The sequence below is a fragment of the Rattus norvegicus genome, chromosome 7 (assembly GCF_036323735.1).
Source record: "Rattus norvegicus strain BN/NHsdMcwi chromosome 7, GRCr8, whole genome shotgun sequence".
NCBI lineage: Eukaryota > Metazoa > Chordata > Mammalia > Rodentia > Muridae > Rattus > Rattus norvegicus.
In genome coordinates, this window is record NC_086025.1 from 136,436,850 (window position 1) to 136,459,731 (window position 22,882).

Sequence of the window (22,882 nt, forward strand, 5' to 3'; positions counted from 1 at the left end):
TGATTGTGTCTTGCGCAGGCCCAGTGCAGCGAGGCCAACGCCTGCGCTGCCCTCTTTGGCTACCCGTCCTGCCACTAAGGCTACTTCTTGGGGGTCTCCGGTTTCTTTGCTTTTTAGCTACTAACCTTCCTCTACTCCCTGGCCTAAGTGGTCCTACGTGGGTGGAGAACTTCCTTTGTTGACTTTTGAGCGGCCATCTTAGAAAAATCAGGGAAAGAATGGGACTGGTCAGTATAGGGTGCTGTTTATAAGGAAGCCTTGTTTGTAGGAGTTGTTGAGACAAATGTAATTTAGATTTTGAGAGATCAAAAGAAGAATGATGGAGACAGGTACAACAGTTTAAGAAAAATCAAAAAGGGCAGGGATTTTGTGTCGGTGTAGTGCATCTAGGCTCCCAGTTGAAAAGGCAACGGTAGTCTCAGAATAGTTGGAGGATGATACAGTGTTGATGGGATTGAAGGGAGTTTTAGGCTAGAGAGGACTGATGGGTCAAAGAACTCAAAGCTAGAAACTCAAAACATTGTGAGCTTTGTTTAGAAAACACCCCATTCCAAAACTGTTTACCCACCTTAATATAAATACTTGTCCCCAACCTACTTAGGAAAACAGGTACTAAATTGGACATGGTCAAACGGGAGCACAACATATGCCAGGAAAGTGGTAGAGAAACTATAAATTGCTATAAGGAGGAAATTAATAGGGCCTGAGATAACCTGGGGAAGCACTAGGGGGAAAAGGATTTAAACTGTAAACTGTATAAATTTAGGCTATAAATTTTATAGCCTTTGAAAAGGTGTTGACACTGTGGGTAGATCTGGCGACACTATTTTAAAAACATTTGAGTTGTAAAATACATTGATAGAAAATTTTGTACTGTCCAAAGGTAGCAGGCAGTCTACAAGTTGGCTGACTGCTGAAATAGTGAGACTTTTGACCCACTAAAGTGGGTAAGAGCCTAAATACACAAAGGATCATCAGAATAGCAAAAACGAAGTATCTTAGGTAAATGGGATCTTGGGAGTGTGACATTTTATTTTTACGTGAATAATCTGTAAATAAATTACCAGCTTTGACCCTCTTCAGTCAGCAGGCTAAAAAGTGTACCCTTCATTGTTTTCAGTACAGAATAAGACCCTAAAAAGAGCTGTGGGATAGAGGCAACAAGCCTGTCATCTCAGCACTTGGGAGGCCGAGGTAAGAGGATTGCCATGGATCCCGGACCAGGACAAACTGGTCAATCAACTGACCAACCAAAACTCTAAAAAGAGTTTGTGGCTAGGAGATGGGCGTAAGACTTTCTTGTTGCAGGATAATAGTTCTTAGTCATATCTGCATATTAGAATCATCTGGGGGAGTGCTTAAGACACAACATGAAGCCAGGTGATGACACAGCTTTTAATCCCAGCACTCAGGAGGCAGAGGTAGGCGATCTCTGAGTTAAAGGTCAGCCAGGGCTACATACACAGAGAAACCCTGTCTTAAGAAAACAAACCAAACCAAGCAACCAAACAAACAAAAACCCAGCCCTTCCTCACCCAAGACAGACCATGTAAATTCCCCTCCTTGACCAATTAATCACAAGAGAGCCAGGCCTAGTTATTTTTAAAGCTTACCCAGATGATTCTAATGTGCATCCAGACTAAGAACCACTGATTTAGGCACTGTCTTGAATTTACAAAAGCATTTCTTTTACCTGCATGGCCTGGATGATTCATGAGAGCAAGCTGTTGAGTGCTTTTTTTTTTTTTTTTTTTTTTTCCAGAGAAAAATTGCTTCATTGAAAACAGCACAACGCACTTTAGGAAAAGCTGGTTTCTTTATTTTTTCTTTTTTTCTTTCTGGCAACTTCACTTCAGATGGTTAGCAAGCAGCTTAAAACAATTCTTAGGAGATCCCAGATTTTGAACTTATCACAGTATCATTCATGCAGAATTAGTGGGGTCAGAGTGGTTTGAACTTAACTATTTTTTTTTTTTTTTTGGCTTTAAGTCACAGAGCTCTGGTGCAATTTTTGTCACTGTTGCTATGACCCATAAGTACTTTTCATTCAGATACTTATAGATTGAAATTTCTGAGGAAGAAAGAGCTAAGGACTTGAGAGATTGGGGAGAGGGAGCTGGTCTAAAACCAGAACCCTTAATAGACCTCACTGTAGTCCCTGATGCCTTGTCAGGGTGGCAAGATGCTTAACTGGTGGAGCTGCTTCATTTAGCACCAGCAGAGAAGCCCACATTAACTTATAGACAAAAGCCAAAGCTGCCTTTCAGTGGTGATTTGGAAATAAAGATGTGCCACATGTCTGTTCCTTCTATTCTTAAATGCTTTGTTCACTTTCTTTCAAGTAAAAAAAATCATGCTCTATCTGAGATCCCTGCTGAGTTTTCTTTTAGACTGTTTTTTTTTTCTTGCCCAGGTTGATAATATTTGAAAATGGAAAAACATTAAGGCCAAGTAATTTACACAAGGTTCATTCTAGGAGCTAGCTATGGTTACTATCCAAAACTGAATCTGGTCCTTGTTGGTTCTGTGTATATACTCTCATCCATATATATATATATATATATATATATATATATATATATGAATTTATAAATAGTTATAAATAAAGCCAATGATCTAATGATGAAGAAAAACATGTTTCTTCAGGAACATTCAGATTTCAATAAATTAATGAAGTGGCTCAGTGGGTAAGTGACTTGCCATAGAGCCTGATGACCTAAGTTCAGTCCCTGGGATAAACTCCTGGAAGTTGTCCTCTGATATCCACATGTGCACATGATATACATGTGAACACATCCAGATAATTAAGAGTAATAATATTAATAAACAGAACCTTTCAGTGTTTCAGAAATCCAAATATGCTTCTATCCAGCAGAAGACTAGGCATATTTTTTTTTGTTTCTGGCTTGAATTAATAATTATTGAGTCTTGTTCTCTCATCTGATTATGACATTTAAGTATATAGTTAAACATAAAAAGTATTCCATAGATGCAGTTGCAAAATCTGTCGAAATTAGGGCATATGGGGCTGGGGGAGACAGTTTTGTAAGTAAGGTCAGCATGAAGACCTGAGCTCATATCCTCACTACTCATGTAGAAAACTTATTAAACTTATTTGGTGATATATCTAAGCCAGGGTACACACACACACACACACACACACACACACACACACACATTTGTGTGTGTAACACAAGATTTGCTAAGCAAAGTTCAGGTAATAATACATTGATTTTAACTGTAACTGCCAAACTTTACAATAAGATCTTTAGAACTAATTGATAATCTAGCTGATTACTTGTAGGCTTCTACCAATATCTCCTTCCTTCTCTCCACCAGGCTGGCCTTGAACTCACAGAGGTCCGCCTGACTTTGCCTCTCAAGTGCTGGGATTAAAAGTGTGCCTGGCTCCCCAAACAGTTCTCAGTGTCTCAGAGTATGTTTTATCTGATTTGAGAATGTGGGTGTGCTTTACTAGTGTTGCAATGTCTGTAAGAAATCATCTACTTTGTAAATGAGTGTGAGGCAAGAAGAGACTACAATACTTGAAGCCATTTCTCTCCTTATTTTATATCGCAGCTGCTTGGGAAGCCTGCGTAGGAGTCTGGATAGACAACAGGGAGATGATGTCAGACCAGTGGGTTATGTTTCAGAGCAATAAGACATGTGGAATGTACTCTTCCCCATTTATATTGTGAATGGAGAGCGACAAGCTGATAACCTGACTGCAGGCAAGAAACTTTGTAATTAGAAAGTCTTGTCATTATTCCATTGATATAACTTGACTTGGTAGGAGTTTTTGAAAAAAAGAAACCAGTCACCTAGAGTTTTGAAAGATCAATTGATTGTGATAGAAATATTTACCAGAGTACTGAGCCTTTCTCCCTCTTTTATTTATTTTCACCTCATGTCTATAAAGGCTCTTCACATTCAGCAGTTTTAACTATGGGCTCAGGATCAGGCCTGTCTTAAAATATCGCACAATTTAATGATAGTAAAGTAGAAACAAAGCTATATAGAGACATGTACTATTTGTTTTGAGAGCATATGGGAATAGCTAGAACATTGGGGGATTTGAGAAGTATTTGAAGTAACTACATGCATTTATTTTTGAATCAAATTTCTTTGTGTAGCCCTGGCTTTCCTGGAACTTGTTGTGTAGACCATGTTGGCTTAGACATCAGATATCCAATAGCCTTTACTTCCTGAGTACTGGGATTAAAATTATGTACCCCCATTCCCAACTTGAGGTATGTTAAAACTACCATTGGGCTGGAGTGATGGTTTAGTGGAGAAGAGCTCTTGTTCATGCAGAAAGGCTAGGTATGGTTTCCACATAGCAGCTTACAACAGTCTATAACTTCGTAACCTTCTGACTTCTGTAGGCAGCAGACATTCAAATGCAGGCAAAACACTCCTACACATAAAATAAGTAAATATAAAAAGGAATTTAAATTTTATTTCTTTTTTTATCTCAGAATAAATACTCCTCACCTATGTAAGTTTGTCTGTGTTTTATTAAAGCTTGACAAAGTCTTATGTTAGAGTCTAACAAATAGTGCAGCAGTGGTGTCATGTGCCTTTAGTCCCAGTACGAGGGAGGTAGAGGCAGGCAGATCTCTAAGTTTGTAGCTCTGGCTGTTTAGGAACTCAGGACATAGATCAGGGCAACCTCGAATTTACATCTTTCTGCCTATTAAGGGATGATTCCATATAGGAAAATATAATAAAGGTCTAAGCTGATCATGATACTTGGCCATATTCCTAGGGAACATTCTTTTGTCTTTACAGGCTGTTAAAAAGTCAAAGTGTATTTTAAGAACTAGAATGTGGAGCCAGGTATGGTGGAAGATTCTAGCACTTGAAAGGTGGACACAGAAAGATTAGGAATTGAGTTCATTCTTAGTTATATAGTAAATTTGAGGCTAGCCTGAGCTACGTGAGATCCTGTGTAGCTGTCTTTTGCTGCTGTGTGGGTTCTTCTTTCTTCCACCCTTTTGACCCCCCCCAACACTACATAGGAGAATAAAAAAGGATAGGGGGGGGGGAAGGAAAGAGATCCTTGAGTAAAGTCAGGGGTCAGAAAGGGGGCGATGTTATCATTAGATTACATCCTGCTGATTGGGGCATCAATTTCTTTGGGGGGGGGTGAGTTTGATCTTCTCTGTCAGGATATGTAATTTTCTTCTTTTTGTTTCTTCTTTGTGCCTGACTACTTAACAAACCTTAACCAATAGCAACCAACAATCAACCAACAAACCACCACCAACAGATCCCACCCCCTGGGACCCTAGCATTTAGTTACCTCCTGAAAAGTCCCCAGAGTTCAAAATGTCACATGAATGCTGCAAAACCTCTCTGCCACTGGCAGAATCACACCTCTCCATGAGCCAACCGGAGTTAGCAGCGGCAGGTAATCCTAAGGAGCCCCATATCCCACACCTGGGATTAAAACAAAAACATATTTTACAATATTCTGTTTTTCAAAGAGACTGAAACTCCAAAATTGTCACTGTAAACCTGTATGTGCATGTATCTGTGATCTATGCATGTATACGCATTCATGTATATATGCACATGTGTGTAGGGATGGGTGTGTACATGTGTAGATGCAGGTGAAGGTCAGAGACTAATGTCAGGTATCTTGAGTATTCTCTACTTATTTTTAACTTTTAGGTCACATTTATTTATTATTTATTATTTATTTATTTATTTTAGTGTATGTTTTTGTATGGGTGTGTGCATGCCACAACATGTGGGTGGATGTTGGAGAAGCACTTTCAGGAGTCAGGTCTCTACGTCCTAGAGATTGAATTTAGATAGTGAACCTTGGCAGCAAGCACCTTTTCCCACTGAACCATCTTGTTGGCCCCTTTTACTTCAAAGCAGACATTGATTGATTGATTGATTGATTGATTGATTGTGTGTGTGTGTGTGTGTGTGTGTGTGTGTTATGCTTCCTACAGTTTGCTCTTTCCTATGGAGGTTCCAGGGATGGAACTTAGGTTGTCAGGCTTGGTAGCAAGAGCCCTTGCCAGCTGAGCCACATCACCATATGCTTTGACGGTGTCTCTCACTGAACCTGGAGTTTACTGACTTGGCAAGGTTAGCTGGCTAGTGAGATCCAGGAATCCTGTCTCCAGTGCCAGGAGTACAGGTGTGTGCAGCCATGCCTGGCTTTCTTTGTGGGTGCTGGTGTTGCAAACTCAGATCCTTATACTGTGTGGAAAGTACTTGATCGACTGAACCATATGCCAGTTTCCATCCAGACCCTGTCTTAAAAAAACCCCAAACCACAACACACTGAAATAGGCAATGAAAATGAAAACGTTTAGGAAATGAAAGCAAACTGGGTACTGCTATGTCTGTAGTCCCAAGTCCTCACTTGGAAGTGAGGAGGCTCACTTCAGGAGTTCAAGATAAGCTTGGGTAACAAAACAAACAAGACAAAGTGGTAAGCACTTGTAACTCTAATATTCAGGAAGCCAAGGGAAGAATTTTGAGTTTGCGGCTAGCTTGGATTATGTATTGAGAAACTAAAAAACAAACAAAAATGCTTATGTACATTTAAGAACATCGGTCTTTGTGTGATGTGTGTAGTAGAAACAAAGTTCAGTTTCCTTTTGTTTCTGCCATAATTAGAGATAAAAAGATTAGAAAAGACTAGTAAGTTTGTGTAGGGGTGAACCCCAAAAAGGCAGTAAATGTTTGGCTATAAGAATATATTTATAACAGTAAGTCTAACAAGCTAACTGTAACACACTAACTCAACAAACTAGAGAAACAAAACTAAAACCCCCACTCCTTAGTGTCATTATTTTAAAAGGTAAATTCAATGAAGAGATACAGCTTAAAAGAGGTTGATGTTGTCTGCCGACCGGGACTACAGTGGGATCCTGTCTCAGTAGAAAGTATGCATCATTTGGTATGTTTTACATATACAGTGCTAGGTTGGTTATGTGGGAAACACACAATTCTGACTTCTCTTGAGATTGGTGGGGTGATAGAAGGGAGAAAATTGTCTATTTAAATACCATGTTTGAAATCACTAAAAGAGACAGGAGAGGTTTTAGTGTGGCAAAAGAGTTGAATTTCAAAACACTCGAATGGGTATTTGAATGGCTGAAGGGTGAAGGATGACATTTAAAAAGGAACATAGTGAAAAAAGCAAGGTGTAATCGGACAGGAGCAAACTGAACCGACAGAGTTAGGAAAGTAGGTCTAGAGTTACGCTCCCAACTCAGTTTGTCATAAAAACTATATCGTTTAAAAGCTGGGAAGATTCGTATAGCAGATTGAAGAAGGGTGATTGGAAGATCACACAGTAAGTGACAGTAAGTGGGGAAAAACTTGGGGAATAATCTATGGAATAATTTCACAGCACACAGAATGATTAACTCCCTTTCTAATATTAGGAATAGGCAAATAAGCTTTGTAGCCTTCGGGTAACGCACAAGGATTTGAAAACAAGTAGGAATAAGAAATCAAGTAAGTTTGTCCAAGGAAAATATTCTTTATTTAAATAAAAACATGTTAAGATGACAGTGTTAAAAGTTATTTAAAAAGTTAAGATTTCCCTAAGGTTTAAAATGACTTCTGTTCGTCTGCCCGCACTTTAATTGGCAATGTCTCCATCAGTTTTTCTGACCTGCGGGGAGAAAGAAAAAGAGGGAAGTAGTGTCATTTTCACAGCCTGAGGCCAGCAGCATTTAAAAACAGCCTTTCCCTCAGTCTGACCAGAAGTTCCTAGGACTTTCCCTGTGGGTCAAAGGAAGAGCAGAATAATTTTTTTCCCAGGGCACTGAACCAGAATCATTTGCATATGAGGCAAGGGTGTTATTACTGAGCTGAATCCCCAGACCAAAGTTACTGTTATTATTATTATTGCTATTATTTTGACTCGGGATCTTATTCTGTATCCCTGACTGTACTGGAACTCACTATGTAGATCAGGCTGGACTTGAACTCAGAGATCTGCCTGCCTCTGCCTTCTGAGTTTGGGGATTAAAGGTGTGCACTACCACACTCCATAGCTTTAGAAAAAAGGCTTGTCTAAAAATCTTTTCAAGGTTAGAACACAATGTTAATGGTTTGATGTTAACCCAAAAAAGGTTACTTTACCTCTTCCCCAAGACTTGGAGCTGTTAGGATGCTTATCAGACATAGCTTCTTGTAGGTCTCTTGAGTCACTGTAGAGAGAACCACAAAAAAGTTGATAGGGAATCAGTTGATATACCCAGTTCTAGGCAGTCAGGGTTACATTGTCCAACATGTCTATATTAATTTAGTAATTAACCTTAGTAGGGTTATAGTAGGAATCATTTGCTGGCTGTCTTTTGTTTTATATGGTTCCTCTATGCCTTCCATTCTCATATGATGGGTGACTCCATCAGTGGCCCCTGCGTGTGTGTGTACTCTCCCAGCTTGTTTGGCTAGGGATCCTGAGCTGTTTGTATAGAGATGGTCTCCTTAAGTCTGAGAAGTTGGTCTTTTGTTCTTTACAGAATTATGACTGCTGTATATACAAGGTCTTGATGGAATACAGTCCCAAGTGAACTGTTGAGAAGGAAATTACCCAGAGCCATACACATTGCTTGTGTGTGTGTGTGCCTGTATGCTAGAGGTCAGTGTTGTATGTGTCTTCAATTGTTTTCCACTTAGAGAGAGAGAGAGAGAGAGAGAGAGAGAGAGAGAGAGAGAGAGAGAGAGTGTGTGTGTGTGTGTGTAGGTCAGTGGATAATTTGGGAGTAGTTCAATCTACCATCTGGGTCTGGGGATGAACTTAGGGTGCCAGCCTTGGCAACAAGCACCTTTTAACCCTCTGGAACATCTCACCAGACTTCCACATTATGATGTCGACAATGATGGTGATGATGTTGACGACAACAATGGTGGTGGTGGTGGTGGTGGTGGTGGTGGTGGTGGTGGTGGTGGTGGTGGTGGTATGAGGTTTCCAACTGAACCTGGAGCTTGCTGATTTGGTTAGACTACTTGGCCAAGTTCTGGGGAACCTCCTTTCTCAGTCCCTGCTTTCTCAGTGCTATGATTATAGGTGCACACCACCATATCTTACTGTTTCTTATTTTTTTTTTTTGGCCTGGGATCTGAATTCAGGTCCTCATGTTTGTACAGCAAGCATTTACCAGCTGAGCTACACCACCTGATCACAAACCTTTAAGTTAGTGACTGAAGCGTGTACATTTTGAGCCTATGGCCTAAAGGCCATCTTCCCTTTAAAAGTCTAACTTTAGGACTGGTGAAGTGGCTGAATGAGCAAAAGTAAAAGTGCCAAGCCTTATAACCTGAGTTTGAAACCCGGAATCCACGGAGAAACTGGTGACAGCAGGTTGTCCTCTGACCTGCCCACATATGCCCTGGCCACGCTAAACAAGCAAGCAGGCAAGCAAGCAAACATTTAAGAAGTCAAGCTTGTTGACTTGAACGATGGTGATGAGCATATAGTTTATCTTACCTTTCACAAACCAGCGTTTTTGGAGCAAAAGTCTCAAGAACAAATGAAGGAAAATGATTCATGTGATCTAAAAAGTCGAGAGCAAGAAGAAGAAAAACAATTCCTGAGCATTTTCAGATTGTCGCAGAGAAGGCTAGCTGTTGCTGGGAAGGGGTTTCTCTGCCAGGAACCACACACGTCCACCCCCTTACTTTTAGGGATGAGCATACAACCGTTTAACTAGGGGAATATGAATGCAAGCAAATGCATCTTTTCAAATCAGGTACCTTTCCAGTCCCCTTTTGTGTCACCGTCGGAAGCTAAATGTGGAAGGTTGACAGCCACAAGCTGAGACAAGCTTGTATCCTCATTCAGTTATTACTGACTGAATCTGTCTTAGGGTCTTTAATACTATGACAATGAACAAAGCACCTTGGGGAGGAGAGGGTTTATTTCACTTACAGTTCCAGGTAACAGTTGACTAGTGAGGGAAGTCAGGACAGGATCCTGGAGACAGGAACTAAGGAGGGGGCTTGCTGGCTTGCTCAGCCTGTTACATAGGACACAACCACCAATCCAGGGGTGGAATGGCCACAACGGGCTGGAGCCTCCAACATCAATCATTCATCAAGAAAATGACCTCCAGGTTCACTTACACTCTGGTCTTGTGGAGGCATTTTCTCAGTTGAGGTTCTCTCTCAGATTACTCTAGCTTATGTCAAGTTGACACAGAGCTAGTCAACACAATACTTTTACTGACATTTTAAATTATAACATTAACATAATTTAGAGCTTATATTATGGGAAGAAGTCATGTTCTATCACGTATATTTAATTATTTTTTATTGTTTTGCAGGGCTGGAGTTAGGACCTAGGACCCTGTGCATGCTCAGCAAGGGCTATGCCTCTGGCCACGGCCCTTTCCTATATTCAATATTGATTATAAGGCAGACTTTTATAGATGAGCATTTTAAAGATGTGTTTCAGAAGTAACTTCCTTAATAGCCGGACTTAATTCAGACTGAAAGCTGGTGAGGTCTTTTATTTTGTTTTTTCAATTAATTGATTTATTTTTGAGACAGGGTTTCCTCTATGTGGTCCTGGTTGTCTTGGAGCTTTCTGTATAGACCAAGGTGGCCTCGAACTCACAGAGATCCTCCTGCCTCTGCTTCTTGAGTGCTGAGATTATAGGTAAGTCACCATGCCTGGCAAGATGGTTTTATATGTGAATTCAGATTTTAGCTAGATTACTTTTTTTTTTTAAAAAAGGAACAATAGCTATTGAATACACTTTTGTTTAAGGAATAATTGATTCTTGAGTAATTGGAAAAGGGGAGAGGGGCTGGGCAGTAACAAAAATACCCCTGCAGCACAAGGCTGTGGGGTACATGGAGGTGCATGTGGCGGTGTCTCCAGTAGGGGGATGTACTCGTTTGTTTACAGCCAGTTTTTGGTAGTTTCCTAGCATGTAACTTGCACTGTGTAAATAAGGCACTTCAGATCTGCCAGTGTACAACACTAGGACCTTAGTGTGAGCTGCTGAGTCTGAATTTTCAGTTGCACAGTCTTTACCAACAAATCAGGGTGATTTGGCCACTTTGGCTGGTCAAGGTTCCTTCCTGGTCAAAGGCTGTGACAATGGCGTGCTGGCCTATTGCTCAGTTCGACTATATTTTTAACTGGGCCATCCCTCTAGAGGCAGGTGAAATCCTTAGACCTAGTGATTTGTAGGGAATAGTTTTTGAGAGCAGAGTTTAAGTATTTATTACTTAGGCTGTGCTTACTATTATCTGCTGGTTCTAAAGCACACACATCTGCTCACAGTTCTGTTTTGTTTCATCCTTGCTTACCCACGTTCCAGACATCAGGGTCAGTAAACTGACTCCCAGCACTGCAGAGGTTTTCATTTTCTTCAAAGCTTGGCTGAGTAATCTTTTGAAGATTAAGTGGCTCTGAAACAAAATGGAAAAGTCCTTAGTAGAATATAAAAATCAAACTTTTATCTGCTCCATTTGGCTAAGGCTACGAAAGCACCCCAAGATGTGGGGATGTTGGAAGCCATATAATTTGGTCTTAGCTACCTGTTCTCAAGTGAGGAGCTTACCATCATCGACTGCAGTCCTGTTGATACAGTTGGCCTCGTGTTCCTTCAGCCTTTTGATTGGGACCACATGACAGGCATTGTATTTGCAGTTAGCCATCTTTTTTGCTATCTTTGGATTTTTCTAGAAGGAATAATTCTTGTTAGGTTTCGCCTGTGTTCCATTTCTGAAAACCTCTGAAGCGATATTGTATCTCAACTTTAAGAACAGTTAGTTTCTAACTGTGATCAGAAGCAAAGAGCAAAACCAAAGAACTATCCTTTTATACTCTGAAAAAATTTCCCTCTTGTAATTTACAGTTATTGTTGGGGGAACTTACCTTTTTGCATGATGCCAGATGGTACTGTAACCTGCTGGCAGGTATCCTGTGGTTTGGATCATATGGACAGAGCTCTATAGATTCCAACTCCATTAGTCCTAAAAGGCAGGAATCATAGGTTAGAAAAGGAAAGATTACCACTTAAGATCAGTCTTGACATAAGGCCTATTTTCTATTCTTAAAGGCAATGTGGTATTAGGGCTGGAGAGTGATGGCTCAGCAATTAAGATTGGTTTCTGCTCAATCTTGACACCTGGTGTTCAGAAGATCCCAGCACATACATTGGATGACTGACAGATGCCAGTAACATCCACTCCTAGGGATCCCACACCTTCTTCTTACCATCTAGGGATACCCACACTCAAGTGTGTGAGCACACACACACACACACCACTCACACGGACATATTTGAATAACAAAAACAATAGCTTAGCTGGTTAGACCATAGGGGAAAGTCCCTGTTCTTTGTTTTAGGAATTTAACATTGTACATACTCGTACGTTGCTTTAAATAGAGTGCTTTCTTCTCAAATAGACTATTAAACAGGCAAGAATTCCTGGAAAAATCACAGACCTGGATATGAGTAAATTCTACATTTGTGTACTAGAGAAAGCAAGACTCTGGAAGCTTCCTCCATTAGGGTCCATCATTCTCCATCTCTAATTTTTCTAAAACTGAGCTACTAATTGTCAGATAAGTCAGCATAACAGCTGAGAAGAATCAGAAGAACCACAATATAGTGTCCGAGTCTAGGCTACTTATATTTACCCTAAGAATACTAGCCTGAAATCTCTAAACTTGCAGATATCAACATATGAAGACTCCTAAAAGTGAGCTGAAAATAAACCATCTCCAAGTTGCTTGCATTTTACTGCCAATAGGAAGCACACTCTCCCCCATGGCTAGCTGTCTTTAGCTATCCAAGCAGACATTCATTTCAAGGACTTCCAAGTTTCCAAGCAACAGCTATAGCTGAGATTTCTGCAAAGCAGTGATGTATAGTTTGGAGGTGGTAGTGCGTGTCAGAAAAGATCAAGTACAGGTGGCATAAGTGATAGGCTTAGAAAAGTGCCCTAGAACAGCCCATTTCAACTTGGCTGTACACCATTCCTAAGGCATAGACAAAGGGCATGGAGTTAGACTATTAAATGTCAGGTTTTCCCAGGGCATTTTGGTGATTAAATCTAGGGATTTAGATGGAGGTAGTTTTTGGGAACACACAAGACAGGGCAATTCTTTATGCTTTCACTGCATATTAATGAATATATTAGAATCATGGATACTTACAATACATTGAATTGACTTTCTGGAAAAATTAAAGCTTGTAAAACATACTGTTATAAATGATTATTTTTAGATTCAAAAACAATAATGGAAAAGGTGTTTTAATATTCGTATATAGTTTTCAGAAAATCTGTTATTTCAGCCAATGGCCTAGGAAAGCATGGATTTTTGGCTACACCTATAAGTCTGATTTTAATAAGCCAAGTAAATAAATCAAATAAAAAGATTGTTGGAGGATACAGTGACAATAAGTGATATTGGTTTGTTCATTAATCAAAAACTACTTTTTTCAAGGAGGGAGGCCATGACTCACTAGAGGCCATTTGATCTACTATGTTAGAATCCCTTCATCATACTAAAACCTAGCATAAGGATCGTGAGATTTACCTTATTGTCGAAGCACTGTGTCAACACAAGAAGTTTAAGAAGACACAGAGCACAGCACCCTCCAGTTAACAAAGGGAATCAGCTTGCTGTCCAAGCTTTCTGTTCAGTCTCTCTCCTGTCACCATGGGTTCCACGTTTCTCAGAAGTTTGGAAAGTTTTGATGTCATAGTAAAGTCTCAGAGAACTGATTCTCATTCTGGCTGCATGTGGGAATCACCAGGAAGTTTTAAAGTGACAGATCCTTTAGTTCTACTCCAGAACTATTGGGTCAGAATCTTTAGGATGCAGGCTGGCTGAGTATGACTTTAAGAGTTTCTCCGGAGATTCTGGTTGGTAGTTACCAGGTTACTAAGTTACCACCACCATTACTAGGCTTTGTTCTTGGGTAATTAAATGTTTTTAGAATGGTTCTTCAAGTTCACAGAAGGAACTACAGCACAGTCTTCTCAGTAAATCCCTAAAGGCAACCGATTGCCACAATAAGCCCCATCTTTCAGTCTGCTCCTTTTCTTTATGGGGAACCAAATACAGAATTCCATAGAGAGTGATAGGATGAGCTCACTACACATTCAAAAATAAAAAGTTTAGTTTATTTTTGGTATACCATATCCAATATACCAGGCCCTGAGCTAAATAATAATAACTCATTTAACCACTTCCATAGCTGTATAAGAATTATCATTTAATAGATGAGGAAAACCAACTCATTGAGGACAGCCTAAAAGGCTTGCACACATCTTAGCAGCCTTATTAATATTGTTGAGGTAACACATGTAGAACACTGAGAGATCTAAAATGTAGCAAGCAGCTAGGTTACCACTTTACATAAATTAATCAATGTAATGCAACTGTCCTGTGAGATACAAATTACTTTCAACACAGTACCATTTAAACTGGATCAGCTGGTTAACTGGTAGAATTGAGATCAAATTCAAGCCACCTGGGTCCAGAACCCAGGTCTTAGACTTTAAGAGTTTGATTCTGACTGGTATCAAAGTGTAGGTTTCCCCCATACCAGCAGTAGCTGGTGTTGCCAGGCTCCAGCAATATTTCACTGAAGGCAGGGAGGGAATATAACATGAAATGGGGCTCCTTTCTCCCACCACCAACCAGGATTTTGGGCTCATGTGAAAACTCTGATGTGGAAAAAATGGGATTAATAGACAGTAGAGAAAAGGCTGTGGGAAGATGCAAAGACATCTCTGACTTAGCACTTCCCTGGGATCTTTACTTTCTGCCTTGAAGGAAAGTTGAAAGTTTATTTAGGTAGAGGGCTCAGGCTTGGTTGGAATATAAGATTTATCTTAATGCTAAAATTTATTCCAACATCTAAGGTTCAAAAATCATTAATGTTCTCTTGAGGAAATTCTATCTGGTTCTCCCTACCAGCCCCGTTCTCCCAGAAATAAGACTCAGACTCAAAATAGATTTACAGATACCTTGGCCATATATCTAGACTCTTTTCTAACTAGATCATAACTAAAATAACCCATTAATTTTAACCGATAATCTACCATGTAGCTGGTTACCTGTGCTCAGGAACTATGCAGGCGTCCGTCTTCTCGTATCTTCTTGGTTGGATCTTCCCACACCTGGCTCTATCCCAGAATTTTATCTCCTCTCAGATGTCCCACCTTCCATTTCCTGCCTAAGCCATAGGCTAGTCTTTTTGATTGACAGGTGATACATCCATACAATACATAAGATATTCTCCCTACATTTTCTTGCTGATTAATCTGGCTCTTCATCATGGGGCTTATTTTTTTTTTTGTCAATTTGCTCTTAGTAATTCAGTAAGTTATTAGTATTATATCTTTGATTTTTCAAAACAGGTTCCCATGAGCTTCTGATTCTTCTGCTTTTACTGCCTGAATGCTGGTATTGAAAGGACAACATAAACCCCATTTGTCTCCATTTAAGGACCAGGTCTGACTTTGAAAAAAGGCTGTAATGCACCAGCTTCAGGAACAGACCATAAGTCCTAGAAACTAGTCCATAAGACATCAGCTCTAGGAACAGACTTTAAAATCCAGAATAAGATCATAAAACTCCCTCCCAAAGAACAGCCTGGGGATAACCACAAAAATGGGGAAATATCTTATCTCAGAATGAGCCATCTGTGTTGGGCGGTCCTATCTCATTCTATGATTAATCATTCATGACATAAGAATGCAGACCACTGAGCACCTGTGACCCCCTAGCACCCATCAGTGAAATTTTAGATTACCTAACCCTTCTAGAGTTTCCCTCAGTTCCTTATAAGCAGACCTGCGTGCCTTCTCTGGGGTTGCCATTTTGGAGAATGGTTGACCCCCAACATGCTGGATGTTTCTACAAAGTAAACACTCTTTGTCTTTTGAAGTGGAAACTTGTAGTTTCTTTGGAAAGTTAGTTACTTCAAATGATGCTTTGCTGGGGCACACAGGTGAAAGGGCATCTTGCTAAAGCAGACACAGGAAAAAGTGTTTTCCTGAGGCAGACACAAGTGAAAGGATGTTTTGAGATAGCAAACACGTGAAAGGACCTGTGATGAAGGAGTATAAATATCACCCCACAGCACTGAGCATTGGTTTGGTTTGCTCCGTCTCCGTAGTTTTCACTAACAACCGGCATGTATTGGTTCACCTTACATAGCACTGTTGAGCTCAACTTGCAATAAGGACACTGTTGAGAGAAACTCACCCATAACTGCCCCTGAAGTGCCTGTAAGCAGCTTTCCACTTCTGTGGCCTCACTTCAGACTGGTTGGCGACACCGGCGGCTTCTTCAGGATTGAACTACAGCTGCTGGTTCATGCCTGGTGTCTGCCTGCCTAGGACTGGTCTGCAGCGGCTGAGTTGTATTTTATGTTTGCTATGGGACTGAATTGCTGCCCAAGAAGATGAAGTTTACCACCAAAAAGCTATTGCTGAACAAGTCCACTTCCCCCATATTCTAATAACTTTTCTCTTCCACCATCTCTGCTGGGTGGTAGGCTAAAGGAAAGGTTGAAGTAGGCTGCAAAAAATTATGCCTGCAGTCTTTGCATACTATCTGAGTTTGAGGGTCCTCCTTCACAGTGCGCACCACCATGCCTGGTTTTATGTGGTGCTGGGGATCAAGTCTAGGACTTCATATATGTTGGTCCAGGATTCTGTCAACCAAGCCATAGCCCTAGCCCTCAATAAGTTATTATGATCAGTATATTTGCTGAGTGGTTGCTGTATCTAAGAGGGGTGGTTGTAGATGGGTATTTCTCAGATGTGTTCCCTGGGACATTTGCACCAAGACCTCCTTGGATACCTAGAAATTCAGGTACTACTATAGGTTATCAACCCATATCTTGGAGAGTAGGAACTGACCTTAATTCGTTGTGTAATAGCTTCCTCTGAGATTTTTTTTCTTTCTTTCTTTCTTTCTTTTTTTACATTCCGCCCTGTAGGGAAGCTCTTTAACCAGGAAGATAAACAACTGAAAAGAGCTTTGGGAAGTCCCCGAAACTGACTAGATTCACTAGGTCCCTCTCTTCCAGAATAAGCAATAAAAACTGAGCGTGCTTCTCAGAAGAGAGTGCCGAGTTGCCAAGAAAGACTCTGATACTAGACCAGCTGTCTGGAAGAAGCGGAAAATGGCTGAATTGCCTGGAAGATGTTTAGACCAACTGAGGCACCTGGAAAGAACACTCTCCAACCAGTTGCGCTGCCCGCAGGCTGTGCAGTATTCTCCAGATTCCCATCTTCGTCAGCTGTCATCCATGCTTGGACGGACTTTGGTGAAGCAGCTGTCCTTGAGTCATTTCTTGTATTTTTATAAGTAACCCCTAATTCATACTCCTGTAAATAACCCTAATAAACTCATTGTTCATTGGACTTTGGTGGAATCTGTAACTTGGTAGGTCGTGGGTTCCCTATATTGAAGAAGAGTAGACATGTGTTACACAACACTGTTTTGTTGTTTGCTTTTTTTTTTTAAGCATCTTTGTTACCATTGTTAAATAGGATTATTCTTAGACTTGAGGGCACATTGGAGTCACCTAGAGAACTTGTTGTAGGACAGTGTGTGTATTAGGGGCTGGAGAGATGGCTCAGGGGTTGAGTACTTGATGCTCTTCTTGAGAACCTAAGCTAGGTTCCAGCACCACCCACCTTTAACTCCAGGGTATCTGTTACTGTCTTCTGGTGCTCCCTTGTCCCATGTTTGAGTGTACACACACACACACACACACACACACACACACACACACACCTCCCTTAAAAACAACAAACAAAAGTAAAGCATGCCTGCTCTGCCTTGAGATTTTGGGTAGGGGGTTGGAGAGATGGCTCAATGGTTAAGAGCTCTGGTCACTCTTCCAGAGGTCCTGAGTTCAATTCCAAGCAACCACATGGTGGCTCACAACCATCTATAATGTTATCTATAATTCTGACATGCAGGTATACATGCAGATAGAGCACTCAGATTTTGTGTTCAGAAGGTCTGGAGTGAAGTCAAAGAATTTGCATGTCTAGTAAGTTTCTTTTTTTTTTTTTTAAATTTTTTTAAGATTTATAAGTACATTGTAGCTGTCTTCAGACCAGAAGAGGGCATCAGATCTCACTACAGATGGTTGTGAGCCACCATGTGGTTGCTGGGATTTGAACTCAGGACCTCTGGAAGAGCAGTCAGTGCTCTTAACCACTGAGCCATCTCTCCAGCCTGTAAGTTTCTTTTTAAAACATTTTGTTTTATTGTTGTAGTATCTAACAAGTTTCCAAGTACTAGTGCTTCTGTTGGGTCATGCTCACAGATCGATACGTTCAATACTACTAAGGATATCAATATTAGATATCATACCTGTCATTAGGAAGTAGGAATGATATGGATGGGGGAGAGAGAAGGCATAGGCTTAAAAATGTAACAAGGAAGGTAATCCCAGCATTCTGGAGGTAGAAAGTAGGAGATCAGAGGTTCAAGTTTATCCCCAACTACATAAAGAGATCAAGTATAGCCTGGGGTTTACAAGACTCTTTTTCAACCCTCACAACCGTGTGTGTGTGTGTGTGTGTGTGTGTGTAATAAATATACACATATATACACATAAATATGTTTATGTTTTATGTTTATACATAAAATAGAGTGAATATGTCACTGAATGGAATAGTTAGAAAGAGATGAGGGTTCTAAAGAATGCTGGGGCCCAAGGGTCAGTAGAGAATAACAGATATTCTTGATTGGTATATAAAGGAAAGTAGAGGTCGGGGGCGGGGCTGGTAGTAGATATTCATTTGTTGTGTGCTTTGTCTGGGACATTTGGGGAGGGGGAAGGCCAGAACGGTTGGTGCTGCATTGTGAGGAGGCTTGAAAGCCTGCTCCTTTCCTCGGCTTCCGCCCACTTCTTACCAAAGTACTGTACAACCAGAAAGAGGAAGTCTCCTCTGCTGAGGGTGCAAGAGGAAGCACAAGAGGGCTCTGAAGGCCTATGAGCCCTCAGCCAATAACAGAAGCAACCGGAAGCCTGGTGCACCAACCAGGCTGGGCCCTTCTACACAGAGGGTGTTGTCCAGGCTGAGAATATTTGGGGCAATTGGGTCTTGCTATCCGGATGGTCTTTTTTTCTCGGTGGCCATCATGTCTTTGACCTCTGCTTACCAGCATAAGTTAGCAGAAAAGCTCACGATCCTGAATGACCGGGGTCAAGGAGTTCTCATTCGCATGTACAACATCAAGAAGGTAAGCAAGAGGGTCTTTCTAGCGAGTGAGTCATGGCAGGAGCCTGGAGGCCTACGGGCCCAATAGTCAAGCCCCCTCTTTTCTTCATTGCTTGAGGTGGCTTTCAGCGACTTTGACGGTATGGTTCCCAGTTTTGGGAGATAGTGGGAGGCTTCCTTTTAAGGCTTGTCCCTTCTAGGTATGATTCTTGCCTTTTCTAGAACATTGTCTCTCCCCTACGACTGAGGGTGGGGTGGAAATAAGAATGTGTCGTGAATGATTTGATTAAGGGTTGGGAGTCTAGAATTTGGGGTTTATTTATTGCCAATTCCTCTAGTTTTTGAGCTTTCAAGTTGTGTTTCTGGCAAAAACCTTGTGTGTGTGTCTATGTGTGTGTGTGTGTGTGTGTCTGTGTGTGTGTGTGTCTGTGTGTGTGTGATTATTTCCTTAAAAGGGGGAAAATTTAAGGAAGTGGTGTTTTCTAAGTTACTTCGGGGCTGTGAATGCTGTGTGTGTGTGTTCAGGAGAGTAACTATGAAAGTGGGCAGAGGTAATGCCAAGAGGTGAGCCAGGGACTGGGCAAATCTGTAGGAAGCAGGATAAAGGTGGGTAATCGTGAGACTTTCCAGGAAGAGAAAGAAGGGACTTAAGGAGGGGACTTTCATGTGTTTTGTAGTAAAGCACCAGGGATATGGTTTCTGTCATGTCGTTTGTAAAGTCTCCTGGGACCTGAGCTTTATATAAAGTCCAGCTTGTGATCAGCCACTTTTCTCACTATTTCCGGCTTCAGAGGAGGGGTGGGGAAGCAGCTTCCTCTCTGTGTCAGAGCCAAGCCTCTGTTAAGACAAGATGCCAGGTGGTTAGCTCTTAGGAATGCTGGTTCACGGTCTGGAATGAACTTGTTTCTCACCTACCCTCGTGCTTTTATAATAAAATCTCAGACTGCCATTTCCAAGAGAGATAGTGGGAGTGAATGATGCAGCCAAATGCACGTATTTAAATGGAGAAATAGTACAGTGGTTTAATTTTATCTTTGTCTGTGTAGACCTGTTCAGATCCAAAATCCAAGCCACCTTTCTTACTGGAAAAGTCCATGGAATCATGTCTCAAGTACATCAACAAGAAGTTTCCCAACATAGATGTCCGAAACAGCACGGTGAGAACTGGGACTCATCTCCCTCTCCCCCCTTTCTGTAACATTATTCTTCCATGGCAGATTATTGTAGACTCTTCATTCTGTCTTGTCTTTAAGTGTAGCCATCTCTAGTTTCCAAGGCTCAGACTCCGGGCTTCAGGCACTGAGGATTATAAGCTCTAATGGGAGTCTCCCATGGTGAGCTGGGGCACAGTCTTGCCAGCCAGATTCATGAGGACACCGGTACTCATAGAGAAGCACACCTTTCACTGTAGCTCTTGATCTACACCCTGTTTCTTTACTGCTGGATGCTTTGTATCCACTGGGCATATCCTGTACTTTTGTATGTAACATAGTACTCCTGTACTGTGTTATCCTTAGATTTCTCTTCTTCTATTCATAGTATCTTTATACTCTGCTTCTTTTCCTACTGATTTATATAGCAAATGTCTTTACTGAAATGAAACTGAAAACCTCCTTTCAGCCAGCCTTCAGGTTGTAGTCAGAATCACATGTGGCCATCCAATCCAGATAGACAATTTAGAGACTTGAGAATTCTGGTGAGCTATCGATCCCTCCCCAACATGTTCAACCCTTAAAGAATGACTGGGTATTTAAATTTTCAATTCTAATGATTGGCTGGAGAGATGGCTCAGTGGTTAAGAATGATAGGGTATTACTCCTAGTTTTTAGTTACTTGGATCAAATTGCTTTTTTTAAAAAAACATATCTTGTTTGATTTGTGTTTCTTTCAGCAACATTTAGGACCAGTGCATCGTGAAAAAGCTGAGATAATTAGATTTCTCACTAACTACTACCAGTCATTTGTGGATGTCATGGAATTTCGGGTGAGTCCTCTATAGCCAGTGTTAACATGGGCTTCAGAAGTTGACCCTTTTTAGTAGGTGTTCATTTATGTTGCTTATTGTGGGTTCTTGAAAGAAAAGGAGAAAGGCACTAGTATTCAATAATGTGTAAGTTGTATTGTTAATGAACGATATATGAAATACCCTATTTACCGTATTACTTCAAGAAATATGTAAGGTGGACACGGTCAGGGGCATAAATCTACAGTCTCAGCACCCTAGGAGGTAGAGGCAAGGGAATCAGAATCAGAAGTTCAAAGTCAGCTTCAGCTACATCTTGAGTTCTAGGTTAGCCTGGGTTACACAGAGTCCTATTTCAAAAACAATAAACGAAACAAAATATAAACTTATATCAAGTAGTATCAATATAGCCACACTAAGCATTTAGAATATTATACATCACATACCCAAATTAAATATATTTGGTGATGGATTATGGCTGGCTTCAGTTTACTGAGTCATAGTCTTCCCAATTTCTTTTTTAAAAGTGTATTTATGTATGTGTGAGGTGTGTGCACTTGCAGGCATGTGTCTGTTAGGAAGTGGGTGTGAAGGCTGTAGGATAACTTTTGGAGGTTGGTTCTCCCCGTGCAGGTTCTGTTATTTCTGTAGCTCTGCTTCATAACTGGCTAACTGGCTCCATGGGGTCTGCTATGTCTGCCTTCCATCTTGCTGTTGGAGTTCTGGGATTACAGATGTGTGCCACTACATCTGTGGGTTCAAGGGATAGAGCTTGGACCATCAGACTTGTGAGGCTAATGCGTTTACCCACAGGTGTAAATGGTGTGTATGGTACGTGTGCTCGTGAGTGTGAATGTGTAGGATGATGCCATGCAGCAAGGGAGGTCCAGGATAAGTCGAAGCCTACCATTGGATGAGAAGGAAGGGTAGGCGGGGGTGGGGGGGCGAGTCTAGGAGAGAGGGAGAAAGGAAGAGAGGGAGAGAGAGGGAGAGAGGAAGAGAGGGAGAGAGAGGGAGAGAGGGAGAGAGGGAGAGAGGGAGAGAGGGAGAGAGGAAGAGAGGAAGAGAGGGAGGAAGGGAAGAGGAGGAGGAGGAAGAGAGGGAGGAGGAGGAGGAAGAGGAGGAGGAGGGGGAAGAGGGGGAGAAGCAGCAGCAGCGGGAGAATCAAGATGGAGATGGGGAAGGATGTCCCAGATCTGGGTGGTCTTGAATTGCCAAGGTAGCTGGGATGGATTTCTGTAGGCAAATTTATCTTATCTAGGTGGGCAGTTTATATCCTTATCAATTGGTTGTAAGTTTATTGTGTGGATGTATTGTGGATTGAGAATTTAACATGTAAATCTGTTAGTTGGGTTATAGTTTGTTGAGTCTTGATTTTACTGGATGGCTGGAACCGGAGAGTTTGAGGCTATACTAATCTGAGATGAACTAGTGAGAGGCAGGGTATTTGTGGGAACCGGTTCTACCACTTTAAAAAAATTTTTTTTTCCACAACATGAGTGTGTATGAGTCACGGCATGTGCATGGAGGTCAGAGAACAAACTTCAGACTCTGTTTTCTGTTTCCACCTTGTCGAACTGTTTCCCTGGTCTCCTTTTCAGTTTTCGTTGTAGTATATATGCCATAACATTTACTATCTTAACCATTTTAAGTATATGGCTCAGTGATATTAAATGAATTCATGATGTTGCCCTGTCTTTTCATGTTGTA

The 22,882-nt window shown here is 41.1% G+C and overlaps 2 protein-coding genes and 1 long non-coding RNA gene across 10 annotated transcripts in view; 2 read left to right on the forward strand and 1 right to left on the reverse strand.

The window, feature by feature from the left end:
* The first annotated feature begins 2 nt into the window (after positions 1 to 2).
* Positions 3 to 17,391, forward strand: LOC102547836 (uncharacterized). Of its 6 annotated transcripts, none has more exons than XR_010053120.1 (3): positions 3 to 1,002; positions 1,121 to 1,194; positions 16,965 to 17,391. It is a non-coding gene; the product is annotated as an uncharacterized LOC102547836 (long non-coding RNA). The 6 variants fall into 6 exon arrangements; XR_010053121.1 differs by having other exon boundaries at positions 17,055 to 17,391; XR_010053123.1 differs by lacking the exon at positions 16,965 to 17,391 and adding an exon at positions 1,763 to 2,361 and having other exon boundaries at positions 4 to 329.
* Gtsf2 (gametocyte specific factor 2) lies at positions 7,499 to 13,657 on the reverse strand. Its single transcript, NM_001109288.1, has 7 exons — positions 13,544 to 13,657; positions 11,873 to 11,970; positions 11,556 to 11,676; positions 11,302 to 11,403; positions 9,473 to 9,539; positions 8,122 to 8,189; positions 7,499 to 7,648 (listed from the first exon to the last, which is right to left on the reverse strand). The coding sequence occupies exons 2-7, from the start codon at positions 11,963 to 11,965 to the stop codon at positions 7,635 to 7,637; spliced, it is 465 nt and encodes a 154-aa protein (NP_001102758.1). The 5' UTR covers positions 11,966 to 11,970; positions 13,544 to 13,657; the 3' UTR covers positions 7,499 to 7,634.
* A 1,659-nt stretch (positions 17,392 to 19,050) lies between the features above and the next one.
* The window catches only part of Nckap1l (NCK associated protein 1 like), a 45,485-nt gene continuing 41,653 nt past the window's right edge, over positions 19,051 to 22,882 (forward strand). For 2 of the 3 annotated variants that reach the window (NM_001414951.1, NM_001108119.2), the window contains exons 1-3: positions 19,080 to 19,231; positions 20,256 to 20,366; positions 21,101 to 21,193. In NM_001414951.1, coding sequence (NP_001401880.1) covers positions 19,130 to 19,231; positions 20,256 to 20,366; positions 21,101 to 21,193 — 306 coding nt within the window. In that variant the 5' untranslated portion in view covers positions 19,080 to 19,129. Of the gene's footprint in view, positions 19,232 to 20,255; positions 20,367 to 21,100; positions 21,194 to 22,882 lie in introns of all 3 variants that reach the window. The other variant, XM_063263688.1, reaches the window with a different exon arrangement.

Coding starts and splice junctions, on each gene's coding strand:
- Gtsf2 (NM_001109288.1), bottom strand. CDS start 11,965: ATGGAGTTGGAATCTATAGAGCTCTGTCCATATGATCCAAACCACAGG. Junction 11,404..11,555: donor CAGGACTGCAGTCGATGATG/GTAAGCTCCTCA, acceptor ATTTTGTTTCAG/AGCCACTTAATCTTCAAAAG. Junction 9,540..11,301: donor CCCTGATGTCTGGAACGTGG/GTAAGCAAGGAT, acceptor TCGACTTTTTAG/ATCACATGAATCATTTTCCT.